At 41.1% G+C, this 15,904-nt stretch overlaps 1 protein-coding gene across 1 annotated transcript in view; it reads left to right on the top strand.

Moving 5' to 3' along the window:
• The window catches only part of MAPK1 (mitogen-activated protein kinase 1), a 135,339-nt gene that overhangs the window by 33,106 nt on the left and 86,329 nt on the right, over positions 1-15,904 (top strand). Inside the window, exon 2 of the mRNA XM_073629022.1 lies at positions 14,055-14,237. Within this exon, the coding sequence (XP_073485123.1) occupies positions 14,055-14,237 (183 nt within the window). The remainder of the gene's footprint in view (positions 1-14,054; positions 14,238-15,904) is intronic.

The following is a 15,904-nucleotide window of genomic DNA, read 5'->3' as shown; positions in this document are numbered from 1 at the left end:
TTGGTCCATTCTTCTACAGTCTTCAAATCTTGGAGGGTTCTGTGGTCCTCTATGAACTCGGATTGTTCTTTCTGTAGATTTTCTATTGCATTCAAGTCAGGTGATTGGGTGGGTCATTCTAGCAGCTTTATTTTCTTTCTTTGAAACCAGTTGAGAGTTTCCTTGGCTTTGTGTTTGGGATCATTGTCATGCTGAAATGTTCACCCTTGATTATCTTCTTCATCTTGGTAGATTGCAGTAGACTTATCAGGCATGTCTTGGTACATTTTTTTCATTCATCTTTCCTTCAATGATATGCAGTTTCATAGGCAGTACTGTATGCTGAAAAAGATCCCCACACCACGATCCAACCTCCAAACTTCACTGTTGGTATGGGGGTGTTTTTGGGGTGATGTGCAGTGCCATTTGACCTCCAAACATGGTGTGTATTATGGCATCCAAAGAGTTCAATTTTGGTCTCATCTGACCAGACTATATTCTCAGTATTTCACAGGCTTGTCTAAATGAGCTTCAGCATGCTTTTTCTTCAGCAATTAAGTCTTGCGTAGTGAGCATGCATACAGGTCATGGCGGTTGAGTGCATTGTTTTCTTTGAAACAATTGTACCTAATTCTAGGTCTTTCTGAAGCTTTACACAAGTGGTGTCGTTGGCGTTTGGACAACTCTTCTGATAATTCTCACTCCTCCTGTCAGAAATCTTGTGAGGAGCACCTGGTCGTGGCCGGTTTATGGTGAAATGATTTCCACTTCTGAATTATGGCCCCCACAGTGCTCACTGGAACATTCAGAAGTTTAGAAATTCTTCTGTAACCAATGCCATCAGTATGTTTTGCAACAATAAGGTGGCAAAGGTCTTGAGAGAGCTATTTGCTTTTACTCATCATGAGATGATTCTTGTGTGACACCTTGGTAATGAGACACCTTTTTATAAGAAATCAGTTGAGACTGAACCAAATGATAATTTACACTGATGGGCAGGATTGCTTTCTAATTACTGAAAGATTTCAGCAGGGTTCCTGGCTTTCCATGCCATTTTGCATCTCCCTTTCTTCATGTGTTAAATATTTTTTTTCCGTATCATTCCATTTTATTACACATAATAAATTAAATTAAATTCTGAACATATTTATTTTGATTTCTTTGTATGTAAAAAATTGTACTCGATATACTAATTTACACTACCTACCGCAACTTTTTTGTTTACAAAGCATTGAACAGGTATTTACAAATACAATACCCCTTTTTTTTTTCCTCCCTTTTTAAATTGTGTGCTTTTTCCCAGTGTGAAAAACGTAAATATTAAAGGTGTAAAAGTATTAATCAGAGCAAACAAAGTTTTATAAAAATCCAAGTGAACAAAAATAATCAGCAGGAAAATAATTCAATGGAGAAGGAGAATAAGGAGTAAGACTGATTATAGTAAATTTAAGGGTTAAGGGGCTAAACGGAGGGATCAGTTAATAAAAGAAAAAAAAACAAAAAACACCTAACCAGTTGCCAACCGCCGATATACGTCGGCACAATGGCGATGGTGGGCAAATGGGCTTACCTGTACGTCCCCTTTAAGAGCCAGGGATAGCAGGCGCGCGTGCCAGCGGGCCCGGTGGGTCTCCCAGCGATTGTGTCACGGAGCCTCAGAAGGGGAAACAAAAAAATTTCAAAAATTTGAAGACCCCTAGTCTCGTGGTTCAGGTTCCACCCTACACTGTTAAAGCTCCCTCTGCTAGACCTGTGAGTTCATCTTGGACTTTTTGACAGGCAATGGTTTGTGAGATTTGCATAGCTGCCCCCTGGTCTTCTATTCAAACATTTCCTAAGTTGGTGGGTGTTCACGCTTCTTCTGATGCCTGCATGGGCCATAAGGTACTTCGGGCAGTACGTTGTGCTACAGACTGCCCTCAGTTCTATTGTTTTGTGTGCTGCTTTAGTGTTTTTTGTCTCTTTGCCCACCCCTAAATTGGACTGCTTTTGGATGACATAATTTTTCTGAATAACTGACTCCTGTGTCTTTAGGGCAATTGCAAAAATTATTTATTTTCTTTCTTTTTTTTTTTTTTCGAAGTCTGTTTTATAGTGGTGTTATGTATGTGACTTTTCCAGTTTTTAAATTTAGACTTTGCAAAATAATATTTCTATGTTAAAGTTAGCTATGCACATACTTCAAATAAAGATCAAATGTATGTACAGTAAGTACATATAGTTATAATCACCATGAATCTGGTAATCAAAGTCTGAATTTCTACTAGTTGTAAGCAGCGGTTAATTTACACTTTGCAGTTTCAAGTAATCTTTATCCCAAACGACAAGTTAATTTCTATTATTCAGAGTACTGTAGTATTTACTGCACTATAATTAACATATCTGAATTCCAATGCCTTAGTTCTGTCAGATGAAGGCTAAAAATAAACTTGTGAATTTTCAGATTATCTTAAGAGTTTTTTTCAGGGGTGTGGATTTTAATGCCAAGTTCCACCCAAAAATGGAACTTCCAAGTGCTGGTGACCCCCTGACATGCCACATTTGGAATGTAATTTTTTTTTGGGGGGGGGGGGGGGGGGTGTATGGTACCCTGTTTTGACAGGCACCCAGCTATTACTCTATTAAAGAGTGGTTAAGAAATACAGTACCAACAGCGTTTACAGAATGCCCTATAATATTACGTTACTTTTATAACATATAAAATTATTTCTCATATACTGTATTTGCAATGTTGTTGCTCACTAAAGAGTATTCTGTAAATGTTGTTGGTACTGTATTTCTTCACTGTTTAATATTGTAATACTTATACATATATTTTTGGTGCTGTTTTAAAGGCCCTGATGAAGCGGGGTCACCCGTGAAACACGTAGTCCATATTTCCGAAATTCTCTACCAGGATCTGCACACTCTGAACCAAAAGAAACAGTAAAACTGTAGTCTGTCAAATTGTAAATTGTTTTTAAGGTTTCCAGCCATGGATGGTGAATAAAGTGTTTTTTTTTTTTTTTTTTTTTTTTTTTCCCCCTACATTTTTAATATGGTATGGATTTTTATTTCAACCCCACCGAGCCACACCCAAAGTACCACCTCACTTTGTTTTTTGTTTGCGATACAATTGTACAGTTTGTAGTGTAAATTTGTAAAACAATAGGATAAAGGAATATTCCTGAACTTTCATCTTGTTACTGGGAAATTGTGTGAATGCATCAATGCAGTGCATGTTATCTCAGCTTGCAGAGCTTGGATTCAATGAATGAGTTTACCAAACATGTAATTATTGCAGAATATGCAGCCACCTGGTACATAACTAAGCTCTATTTCATGCTGAATAAACTAAATTCATTTTCTATTTAAGATGCATTATCTTTAGATAGATTTTTACTCCAAAAGCATTTTATTAAAAAAAAAATTTTCATAAAAAAAAAAAAAATCTGATTTTAAATCCAAAATCTGATTTTAAATCCAACTTCTTTTTTTGTTTTATATATAAAAATCATCATAGATTTTTATCCACCCTGCATTTACATGCTTTGATGGCTGGGGACCGTGCGGCGTCACTTCCCAATCTACTAGAATGGGAGAAGAGTGTCACCGGCGATCGTGTGTCGTCTGGGGAGAATATGGGTGGCACCCCAAGCACCAGGACAAAACTTCTTGGCGACCTGGTGCATGGGGTTTGTCAAGCTGTTGTAGAGGTTTATTAAGCTTCGTCAATATAACATTTTGAGTTTTGTTTGCATTTTTGCAGGTGCACGTAATTCTGAGACCAAACTTGTTAGCTATTTTTTTCCAAAACAATGTAATCTCTCAGAGCCCTTTCACACCGGGCCGCCCATAGCGTCGGTGGTAAAACGTTGCTATTTTTAGCGGCGTTTTACCGTCTGATTAGCGGCACATTTCTTCCGCTAGCGGGGAGCTTTTGCCCCCTGCTAGTGGCCGAGAAAGGGTTAAAACCGGCCGCAATAGCGGCGTTTTGCCGGCGGTATCCCAGCGCTGCCGCATTGATTTCAATGGGGAGCAGCGGTAGAGGAGCGGTAAACACACCGCTCCAATGAAGCTGCTGGCAGGACTTTTCCTGACGTCCTGCCAGCGCAGCGCTCCGGTGTGAAAGCCTGCAAAACGCCCTCGATGTGAAAGGGGTCTTATATATTTTTTTGTGTACACTAAAATTATTTTATTTTTTTTTTTTCCTAACTATATATTGTTTTGGAAATGTTTTTCAAACGTTTACCCACTTAATACCAGGCACTTTCGCCCCTTCCTGCCCAGGACAATTTTCATCTTTCAGCACTGTCACACTTTGACAATTTCGCGGTCATGTTACACTGTACCCAAACAATATTTATCATTTTCTTCCCACAAATAGAGCTTTCTTTTGGTGGTATCCGATCATCTCTGGTGTTTGATAAACCAAAGACCAGAATTTTTGAAAAATAAATTTTAGTTTGTCATAAAATTTTGTTTTCCCCCTTCACTGATGAGGTGGCACTGATGAGTAGAATTGGGCACTGATGAGGTGGCACTGACAGGTGTTACTGCTGGGCTCTGATTGGCACTGTGGTGGGCGCTTGAAGGCTTTTTTTATTGGGGGAATGCTGGGCACTGATTGGTAGCTTATTTGCACATCTGAGGGGGCTGTGCTGATGATCAATGTTCCTCTGGTTCACTTCCTGGTTCACTCTGATCAGCTGTGATTGGTCACAGCTGATCACGTGGTAAGAAGCCTCTGACAGAGGCTTCTTATCACGATCGGAGATGGGGGGTGTCAGACTGACACTCTACGCTGCACGCCCTCACGGGTGAGTGCTGGCATGTTATCCTGCTGGACGTCATATGATGCCCAGTCAGGATAACAGAACCACTTCCCGGCCATCATTCTGAATACGGCGGGCAGAAAGTGGTTAAAGGCTAAGCTCACCTTTTGAAACATGTTGCAGGTCCTGCTCCCAGTCACCCAATTCGCCGCCCCCCCCTCCCCCCCCCCCCTCCAAATTTAAGTTTTTTTTTTTTTTTTTTTAACCCCAATATGACAGGTGATACAAAAAAAGCATGCTGCTGCTACTAAACGTCTTAGGCCCAGTTCACACCTATGCGTTTTTTGGTGCTTTTTGCAGAAACTATGGGACACGTTCTATGTATTTGGAAAGGGCCAAGGACTTTTTCAATGAAAAAAAAAATGCTTTTTTTGGTTCAATAGACTTCAATGGAGAAGCTGCAGAAAAGCATGCAGTGTGTTTTTTGCAGCAATTTGCATTTTTTTAAATCTGCCCAACCACAAATTGGCCAAAAAAAGCCTAAAAAATGTAAGACGCAAATTGCAGCAAAATCGCACATGTAAAGCAGTGTAGAAATGGATCAAAATCAAACTGCATAGGTGTGAACCGAGCTCCATGCTGGCCATACACGTATCGATTATCGGACAAGAATATTCATACGAAAAATCTTTGTACATTCGCTGAACGAAAGAATGTCATTTGAAAATTTCACTTGCGTTTAACATTGTTTTAAAATGAATGTAATTTCTAAACAAAAACCACATACATAAATTATATACATACATTCCTTTGACCAAGAATTTTCTGTTCTGCTCATTCAAATTTTCCCATCACTGTGGTAGAGAAGAACGTTGATTTGACCCCACCAACAATTAGAAAATAAAACAAACGTTCTTAACCACTTAAGGGCCAAGCCTCTTTCTGAGATTTGTTTACAAGTTAAAAACAGGTTTTTTTTTGTTTTTTTTTGTTAGAAAATTACTTAGAACCCCTAAATATTATACTTTTTTTTTTTTTTTTTTTTTTTTTTTCCCTAACACCCTAGAGGTGTTTGGAAAAAATACACTTTTTTTTTGGATTAAAAAATAAGACAACAGTAAAGTTAGCCCAATTTTTTTATATTGTGAAAGACAATGTTACTCTGAGTAAATTGATACCCAACATGTCACGCTTCAAAATTGCGCCGGAGTCCTGGAATGGCGACAAACTTTTACCCTTAATCTCCATAGGTGACGTTTAAAAAATTCTACAGGTTGCATGTTGTGAGTTAGAGGAGGTCTAGGGCTAGAATTATTGCTCTCGCTCTGTGGATCGCAGCGATACCTCACATGTGTGGTTTAAACACTGTTTTCATATGCGGGCGCTTCTCACGTATGCGTTCACTTCTGCACGCGAGCGCTTTTTAAAAAAATTTATTTTACCTTTTTATTTTTACACTGTTTGTTTTTAAAAAAATAAATAAAATTGTCACTTTTTATTCCTATTACAAGGAATGTAAACATCCCTTGTAATAGAAAAAAAGAATGACAGAACCTCTTAAATATAAGATCTGGGGGTCAAAAAGACCAGTGCCCGAGGTGGTCGGCATCGTTCTAGGAGCGATCCGTCATGATCCTCCTGATGAATGAGAAGCTTCCTCTGCTTCTGAAACTGTAAACAGAAGCAGAGAAAGTGATGTCATCTCTCCTCGTAAAGCCTTTTCGTTCCAGCGCCCATGGAGAGAAGACATCAGAGTGAGTTACACCAACAGCACACTAACACCAGTACACGTAGACACATAAATCACCCCCCCCTGTCACAGTGACACCAATAGCAGTTTTCATTTTTTTACTGATCACTGCATTGGTGTCATTTTGTGACTTAAGTGTTAAGGCAGTTAGTGATAGGCCCCTTTAGTTCTAGGGTACCCCCCTAATAAAGGTTTAACCCCTTGATCGCCCCCCAGTTAACTCTTTCACCCCCTGTCGCCAGTGTCACTAAGCGATCTTTTTTCTGATTGCCGCATTAGTGACGCTAGTTAGCCTGTTAGTTATTTTAGGTTCACCGTCAGGTTTTTATAGTGTGGGGCACCCCCATATACTAACTGTTTTAACCCCCTGATTGCCCCCTAGTTAACCCTTTCACCCCTTGTCACCAGTGATCAATGTAAGTGTTATGGGTGACGCTGGTTAGTTTTATAGCGTCAGGACCCCCGCCGTTACCCAATAAAGGTTTAACCCCCTGATCGCCCGGCAGGTATTAGTTATGTTTTAGGGTCAGTTAGGGTCTGCGTCGCCCCAGGCAGCGTCAGCGCTACTGGCACTAATATAACACCCTTGCACGCAGCATACGCCTCCCTTAGTGCTATAGTGTCTGAACGGATCGATATCAGATCTATACTAGCGTCCCCAGCAGTTTAGGTTTCCCAAAAACGCAGTGTCAGCGGGATCAGTCCAGATACCTGCTAGCACCTGCATTTTGCCCTTCCGCCCAGCCCACCCAAGTGCAGTATCGATCGATCACTCACTTACAAAGCACTAAACACATAACTGCAGCTTTCGCAGAGTCAGGCCTGATCCCTGCGATCGCTAGCAGTTTTTTTTTGGTAGCATTCAATACAGTTGCTGACAGCCTAGGAGCTCTTTTTCCCTGTGAGTCTCACTAGTGTACCAGTAAATTTAGAGCCCAAAATGGCAAATCGAAGGTAAACTAGTGAAGAGGCCTACACGTTTCTGAGCATGACAGATGGTGAAGAGGAAGTCGCTCATCTGTCAGATTCAGGCTCGGAATACGATCCTGTAGACCACAGTGGCTCCGTGACAGATGGCTCTGACGACGGAGTTGTGGTCCCTGCCAAGGTCAGACGTACCAGACCCTGATCTGCTGCTGCTGTTGAGGTGCAAGAACCGCAGGCCTCTCGTATGGAGCAGAGAAGTACTAGTGCCGCTCATCCTTCTGGTGAACTGGCAAGCACCAGCGGCCTAGTACACCCTGGTCGTAGATCCAGCACGAGTCCCTTAAGTGCAGTTCAAGCTGTCGAGGTAGCAAGCACAAGTAGTGCCCGCTGCCACCAAGAAGACAAAGACAGGCCCGTCATGCCCATAGTGTCCTTCCTGCAGAATTTACCAATCCTAATTGGGAGCCCACCACTTTTGCAGCACCCGTACTTCCCCCATTCACTGGCCAACCCAGAATTCAGGTGGAAACAGTTGATTTTACGTCACTTGAATTTTATTCGCGGTTTTTCACGAAGATCTCTATAGATCTATTATATACATATACATATACAGTTAACAGTTTCCAGAAACAGAACATTACTCCCAGCCCCTAGTTATAATAAGATTGTAGAGGGAGACATAGCTCTCTCAAGGGGATAATGGGATTTTGAAGAGATAAAATGTATCTATTTGAACGTGAGCAACACCGACAATGGTTAATATAAAATATATATTTTATTGAAAAAAACAGATAAGACAATACGGTCAAAATACATATTGTGACCTTAAATTACAGCTTGGTGTATGAAATCAATTTACGTAGGTATGCAGGAGCACCTAACATGTTTCGCTTATCGCTTCATCAGGGCACTACATGCATTACTGATTTCATCTAGATTACATAGAATATGAAACATACCATTTGTATAGTGATACATATCCTGTCGTCAATTCAAAACTTCAACAAGATTATTCAGAAAAATTACACTTGTATAGAAGGAATGTTACAAATGCACACTTGGTCTAATAAAAGAAAGTGAACCACTAAGGTGTCAGGTCCAGTCGGGTTAAGCTGGTAGGGAAATTGGACCGTGTTTGAATTGCTGAGAAAGATGATGGTCTGACAGTTTAAAGACAAATTTTATGTAAGTAAAAACTTCTATAATTAACTTCAGAAATGATCATAAGATTGACATATGTGTAAACACCATGTATATTTTTGGCATCTGTATAAACAGCAGCATATAGTGCTTGGTGCAACATCCCATAAAGGGATTCTAATAAGAATTTTACAAATGCCATCTTAAGTTTATAAATAATAGGTGTCTTAAGATATTATATAAGAATAATATATACAAAATTAAGTTTGTAAGTAATATCTTAATTTAATATATATTATTATTTGTCATGATTAAATTTATTTAATCAATATAATTTGATTAACCACTATCAGATATGAAGTAAATAAGGTATAGAGTGTCCACTCAACTTGCTAAGGCTGGCTGCTTACAGGTAAAAAGAGGACAGGTCGATAAATACATAGACCATTCAAGCAGTGCAGGTGAAACACCAAACACAACACTCGATGGCAATGGCCACCCATCCGGCAAACGGACAGCAATAGAGAAGACCCACAGTCGGGAGACGACCCCTAGATGATATAGATGGAGTATATCCTGTGGAGGTAGTTGGGCAGCGGTGTGGAAGTTGCCACAACGCTTTGACATCAAGATGCGCGTGTCGGCAAAAAGCCGACTCCGTCATCTAAAGTATACATGGTCCCACCGGAAGTGAAGGGTCGAGTACGACCTCTGACATCACTTCCGTTCTGAGCGTCTCTGCAGGTGCGCACACGAACCGGTCCCAAATGAGGTCACACCGAATTTCCCTACCAATGGCAGACTGTCCCAAGGTTGGCCACCTTGAAACAATCTGCCATTGGTAGGGAAATTCGATAGTCCCTGCACATAAGGACAGAGCTTCCCCTTCCGCCCTCACATCTCACCCACGCCTCAGTGTGTGATTGATGGCGCTGGTGCGCATGCTCACCTGCAGGGACGCCCAGACCGGAAGTGATGTCAGGGGTCGTACTCGACCCTTCACTTCCGGTGGGACCGTGTATACTTAAGATGGCGGCGTGGGCTTCTTGCCGACACACGTATCTTGATGTCAGAGCATTGTGGCAACTTCCACATCGCTGCCTAACTACCTCCACAGGATATACTCTATATCATCTACAAGGTAAGGGGTCGTCTCCTAACTGTGGGTCTTCTCTATTGCTGTCCGTTTGCCAGCTGGGCGGCCATTGCCATCCAGTGTTGTGTTTGGTGTTTCACCTGCACTGCTTGAATGGTCTATGAATTAATCAATCGACCTGTCCTCTTTTTACCTGTAAGCAGCCAGCCCTAGCAAGTTGAGTGGACATTCTATACCTTATTTACTTCATATCTATCTGATAGTGGTTAATTAAACAAATGTAATTATATTGATTACATTTATGTAATCATTTAATCAAAATTAAAATAATTACTTACAAACTTAAGATATTAAATAAGAATAATATATACAAAATTAAGACATCTATTATTGATAAACTTAAGATGGTATTTGTAAAATTCTTATTAGAATCCCTTTATGGCATGTTGCACTATATGCTGCTGTTTATACAGATGCCAATAATATACTGTTTACACATGTCAATCTTATGATCATTTCTGTAGTTCTTTATTATATAAGTTTTTACTTGCATAAATTTGTTTTGAAACTGTCAGACCATCATCTTTCTCAGCAATTTAAACACGGTCCAATTTCCCTACCGGCTTAACCCGACTGGACCTGACATCCACGGGAAATCGGCCCCAAGTGGTCTTTTAATGGGTGAATGGCTGTGCAGTGGTGCGGTTTAGTGGTTCGCTTTCTTTTATTAGACCAGGTGAGCATTTGTAACATTCCTTCTATACAAGTGTAATTTATCTGAATAATCTTGTTGGCCTTGAATTGATAGTATATGTTTCACTATACTAATGGTATGTTTCGTATTCTATGTAATCTAGATGAAATCAGTAATGCATGTAGTGCCCTGATGAAGCGATAAGCGAAACATGTTGGCTGCTCCTGCATACCTACGTAAATTTATTTCATACACCAAGCTATAATTTAAGGTCACAATATGTATTTTGACTGTATTGTCTTTTATCTGTGTGCTTTTTTTTTTTTTTTTTTTTTTTTTTTTTTTTCTCTTCAATAAAATTTATATATTTTATATTAACCATTGTCGGTGTTGTTCACGTTCAAATAAATACATTTTCTCCCTTCAAAATCCCATTATCCCCTTGAGAGAGCTATGTCTCCCTCTCTACAATCTTCTCTATAGATCTATTGTGGACCAAAGTAATTTGTATGCTGGTCAATTCATCGCTTATTATTATTATTATTATTATTATTTTATTATTATTATTATTATTATTATACAGGGTTTACGTAGCGCTTTTACAACTTGAGGGTAGACAGTACAAATACAATACACTTTGATACAGTAGAAATCAGAGGGCCCTGCTAATCCCCAGTTGTCCTCCCTTGCCAGAGATTGAAAACCAATTACGGTTTCTGAATTTAAGACCTTTCTGGGCCTATCCCTCCTCATGGGCTTAACTAAAAAGAGTGAGTTGTGGTCATATTGGTCCACTGACCCAGTTTACTATACGCCCATGTTCTCCGCCTCCTTGACCAGGGCACGATACCGGCAGATCTTGCGGTTCATGCACTTTGACAATGAACTCTGTCGTCCTCGTGGAGACCCTGTATGCCAGTGGTCATCAACCCTGTCCTCAGGGCCCACTAACAGGCCAGGTTTTATGCATTGCCTTAGGCAGATTCAGACTAGAATTCTGCAATCACTGAGAACCAAATGATAACACCTGTGATGTATTTCAGTTTTCTTGCAAACCTGGCCTGTTAGTGGGCCCTGAGGACAGGGTTGATGACCGATCGGCTCTACAAAATTCGGCCCCTTGTAAACCACTTCAACCAATGTTTTGCAGCCTTGTTTACTCCCGATCAAGTTGTCTGCATTGATGAGTCCCTGATTAAATTTTCTGTCCGCTTGTCTTTCAAACAGTATCTTCCCAGCAAGATACGGGGTCAAGATGTATAGGGGTACAATTTGTATGTGGACAATTATTACACGAGCGTGACACTTTTTAGTCACTTGTTTGATCATCAGATTGGTGCATGTGGCACCGTGCGATCTAATCGCCGGGGCTTACCCCAGAGGCTTGTAGATTCCTATCTTAGGCTGGGGGAGAGAGCCTGCTTGAAGTGTAATAATTTGCTCGCTGTGAAGTGGAGGGATAATAAGAATGTTTTCGTTCTGTCCTCCCTTCACGCAGACATGACGGTCCAAATTCCCATGGCGACTGGTGTTGTGGAGAAACCCCTTTGTGTCCACGACTATAACCAAAATATGGGAGGGGTGGACCTCAACGACCAGTTGTTAGCGCCGTACCTAGTTGCCCGTAAGGCCAGATGCTGGTACTAAAAAGTGTCTGTATATTTTAATTGACTTTGCTGAACGCTCATGTGCTATACAAAGCTTCAGGACGGACTGGATCCTTAAATTCCAGGAAGAGATCGTCAGAGCCCTTCTGTTTCCAGACGGTGCTCCACCTCACCTTCCCAATCCAAATGCAGTAAGCGGGCTGCATGAGAGGCATTTTCCGTATATCCTCCCCAGTACCCCTACCCAACGAGCCCCCAAAAGATGTGTCTGTAGAAAGCGCCCCTGCTCTCACGCAAAGGCAAACACAATAGTCGGTCTGGCGTCGTATGTAAACAGCAATTGCACCATGCATGTTAGGTATCACCGTAAAGGTCAGATCAAGGGCAGTAATTTTAGCAGTAGACCACCTCTGTAAATTTAAAGTGGTAACCTGTAAAGGCTTTTAAAGGCTTTTAAAAATGTATATAGTTTGTCGCCGCTGCATGTTTGTGCGCAATTTTAAAGCATGTCGAGTTTGGTATCCATGTACTCGGCCTAAGATCTTTTTTATTTCATCAAACATTTGGGCAATATAGTGTTTCAGTGCATTAAAATTAGTGTTTTTTTTTTTTCCCAAAAATCGCTGCGCAAATACTGTGTGGGGAAAAAAAAAAAAATGCAACACCCACCATTTTAATCTGTAGGGCCTTTGCTTTAAGAAAAAAAAAAATGTTTGGGGGTTCAAAGTAGTTTTCTTGCAAAAAAAAAAAAAAAAAAATGTTTTTCATGTAAACAAAGTGTCAAAGGGCTTTGTCTTCAAGTGGTTCGAAGAGTGGGTGATGTGTGACATAAGCTGTGTTTCATAACCAGCCTGTGGAGGTGTATTGTATGTATGATTTGTACTGGATTTGAACACTCTTGATTTGACAAAAAATTAAGGGTTCATTCATGCCACAGCAGGAAGCTATTCAGTGCCGTCCCACTGTATGGCAATGCCTTGTCTCCTGTGTGCCCGGTTTACACTACTGCATTGCGGTGGTGTGTGAATGGTGTGCGCAGTGGTCCAGAGCAGTGCAAGGCAATTCACCACCTCGCACCTTGTGGCCCACTGTTGAATTTAATGCAATGTCTGTAGGGTGCAACGCGATCTCCCGCCCGTCCACACCAGGCACTGTATTGTAATTCAATGACTGGTGTGAATTACTCCTAAAGGTTTAGAAGCTGGTATTTTTTTTTTTTTTTTGGTATGTTGTCTGAATAGGAACACAATGAACAATTAGTGGGGTTTTGACACTTCAAGTCGGCAAGAAGGCAGTCTGCTCGGCGCAGACAGAAACAGAAAACTGAAACCAAAGCAAATGGCAAAATGATACCACTTTTTTTTACTTTTTTGTCTATTTTATATATTTAAAGGTTCAACTTGGGTTTGTTTGTTTTTAAATATGGTTTTTAAAAAGATGGTTAAAGAATACAAATTTGTAGTAGTCATCGAAGTGTAAAGAGCCATGACCAATAAGGTTCTGTTAAGTGTAAGGCCCCTTTCACACGATCAGACCGTTCAGGTCCGCCTGTCAGTTTTGACGGCGGACCTGAACGGGCGATCCATGTTAGCCTATGGAGCGTCGGATGTCAGCGGAGACATGTCCGCTGACATCCGACCCCGTCCGATCCGCTAAAAGCAGACGTATGGCTCTACGTCCAGATCCGTCGCTATCGGATCGGGTGAGATCTGACGAAAACGGACACGCTGTCCGTTTTCGTCCGATCCCTCCATAGGCGGCAGCGGCGCCTGACAAGCCCCTCCCCGCTCAGTGAGCAGAGAGGGACCTGTCATCCGCCGGCTCAGCGGAGATCAACGGACAGATCTCCCGCTGAGCCGGCGGACAGAGGCGGGCTCCGTAGAAACGGAGCCCGCCTCGTGTGAAAGGGGCCTAATACCCCAAAGCAGCCAGTGAAATTTGAACTGGCATAAAGATGGATTCTGGTTGCAGTAGTTAACTTCCTTTGCTCCATGCTCTTTGCCTTAATGTATACAATGGTAGGTGACCGTTTTTTAATGTTATCTTCAGTAATTTAGAATTAAAACCTAACAAATTCAATCGTTCCCTTTTTTTTTTTTCTTTCTAGTTCTGCATATGACAACGTGAACAAAGTTCGAGTTGCTATCAAGAAAATCAGCCCTTTTGAACATCAAACATACTGCCAGAGAACACTGAGAGAGATCAAAATTTTGTTGCGCTTCAAGCATGAAAATATTATTGGAATAAATGATATTATCCGAGCTCCAACTATCGAGCAAATGAAAGATGTGTATCCTTTTTCTTAACCATAGCTAAAAAATCTGGTTTTCACCTTTTGTGTCAAACGTGGGTTTTTGTTTGTATTTTGTTTTTTGTTGGTTTTTTTTTGCCTTTTGTCTTACAGGGTTTTTGTTTTATTTTTGGGGGGTTTATAACCACTTTAACCAGGGCATTGTTCCACCATCTCTTGTCCTGCTTTCTATCTGGCTGTGGTACACACAGTTTGAGTTTTCCTTTTGGCTACAGCTCCTTTTCACAGTTAAATGTTTTTATCATTCCTAAAGGTCCCTGTAAGGGACAATTTTGCTGCTTGTTCCACTATTGACAGATTTTAGGACTCCTTGTCAAAGACTGACCACAAGGGCTATGTTCCACCTCTTCCTTTCAAAGTACTCTCTACCTGATCAGTTAATGCTTTTTGGTCTTTTCAGCCGATTATCGGTTTACCAGATGTGCCAGACCGCCGCCTGGTCTTTTGTTGGCACTTACGTTTTAAGTGGCCATTCAGTTCTGATGTGATGCTGGCTTCAGTCATAAGGTTCTTCAGAAGGGTCTGTTAAACTGTTTGATATTTTGGGCTTAATAGACTTTTGTTGCTCTGTTGCCCACACCTTAGTTAACCTGCATTTGGCGATTCCAATTTCATCCTGCGCCCCTTTTTAGTATATGATTTCAGAAAATAGGATTTTTGTCTTCCTGTAAAATCGTTTTCTTGCTGTACATTAAGGGAAAAAGTTCCATGTGCTGTCTTCATAGCTACCATTACTATTGCTTGTTACAAAATGAAGGCAGGCTGGGATTGGCAGGGTGATAATGGGCTGCTGTTGTAGCTTTTTGCTAGTGTCAATTCTCCTGAAGGCAGCAGCATAACCCAGTGTACCTAAATACTTCATCCTGTGTCCCTTAACCACTTGCCGACCGCCACACGCCTATGTACGTCCCTTTTTTGAGGATGGATATCGTTGTTATGGCAACAGCTAGTTGCCATAACCCCGGTATCCCCGTTTTTGGCCGGCTACAAGATAAAAGTGGTCTCTGTGGCGGATTCACTTTTATCGGTGGCGGGAGAGGGCCCCCTCCCGCCGCGATCCGGTGCCCTCCGCCACTTACCGGAGCCAGTGGTGGAGGCGATCGCGTCTGTTCCCTAGCTGTGCATGGAGACGAGGGGAAGATGGCCCCCACTCGTCTCCATGACACTGCAGGGCGGAAGCGACGTCGAAACGTCACTTCCGCCCATACCTCTTAAAGCCATGTTTTTTCAATGTCATTTTTTCAAATGACTTTTTTTTTTTTTTTTTTTTTTTTAATTGCATTTAAGTCCAAATATGAGATCTGAGGACTTTTTGACCCCAGATCTCATATTTAGGAGGACCTGTCATGCTTTTTTCTATTACAAGGAATGTTTACATTCCTTGTAATAGGAATAAAAGTGACCCAAATATTTTTTTTTTTTTAAAAAAGTGTAAAAATAAAATCAAAATAAGGAAAAAAAAAAATTTTTTTAAATGCCCCATCCCGACGAGCTTGTGCGCAGAAGCGAACGCATACGTAAGTAGCGCCCGCATATGAAAACGGTGGTCAAACCACACATGTGAGGTATTGCCACGATCGTTGGAGCGAGAACAATAATTCTAGCCCTAGACCTCCTCTGTAACGCAAAAACATGCAACCTGTAGA

The sequence above is a fragment of the Aquarana catesbeiana genome, linkage group LG01 (genome assembly GCF_042186555.1).
Source record: "Aquarana catesbeiana isolate 2022-GZ linkage group LG01, ASM4218655v1, whole genome shotgun sequence".
In the NCBI taxonomy this organism is placed as follows: domain Eukaryota; kingdom Metazoa; phylum Chordata; class Amphibia; order Anura; family Ranidae; genus Aquarana; species Aquarana catesbeiana.
This window is presented reverse-complemented; position numbering and strand designations above follow the sequence as displayed.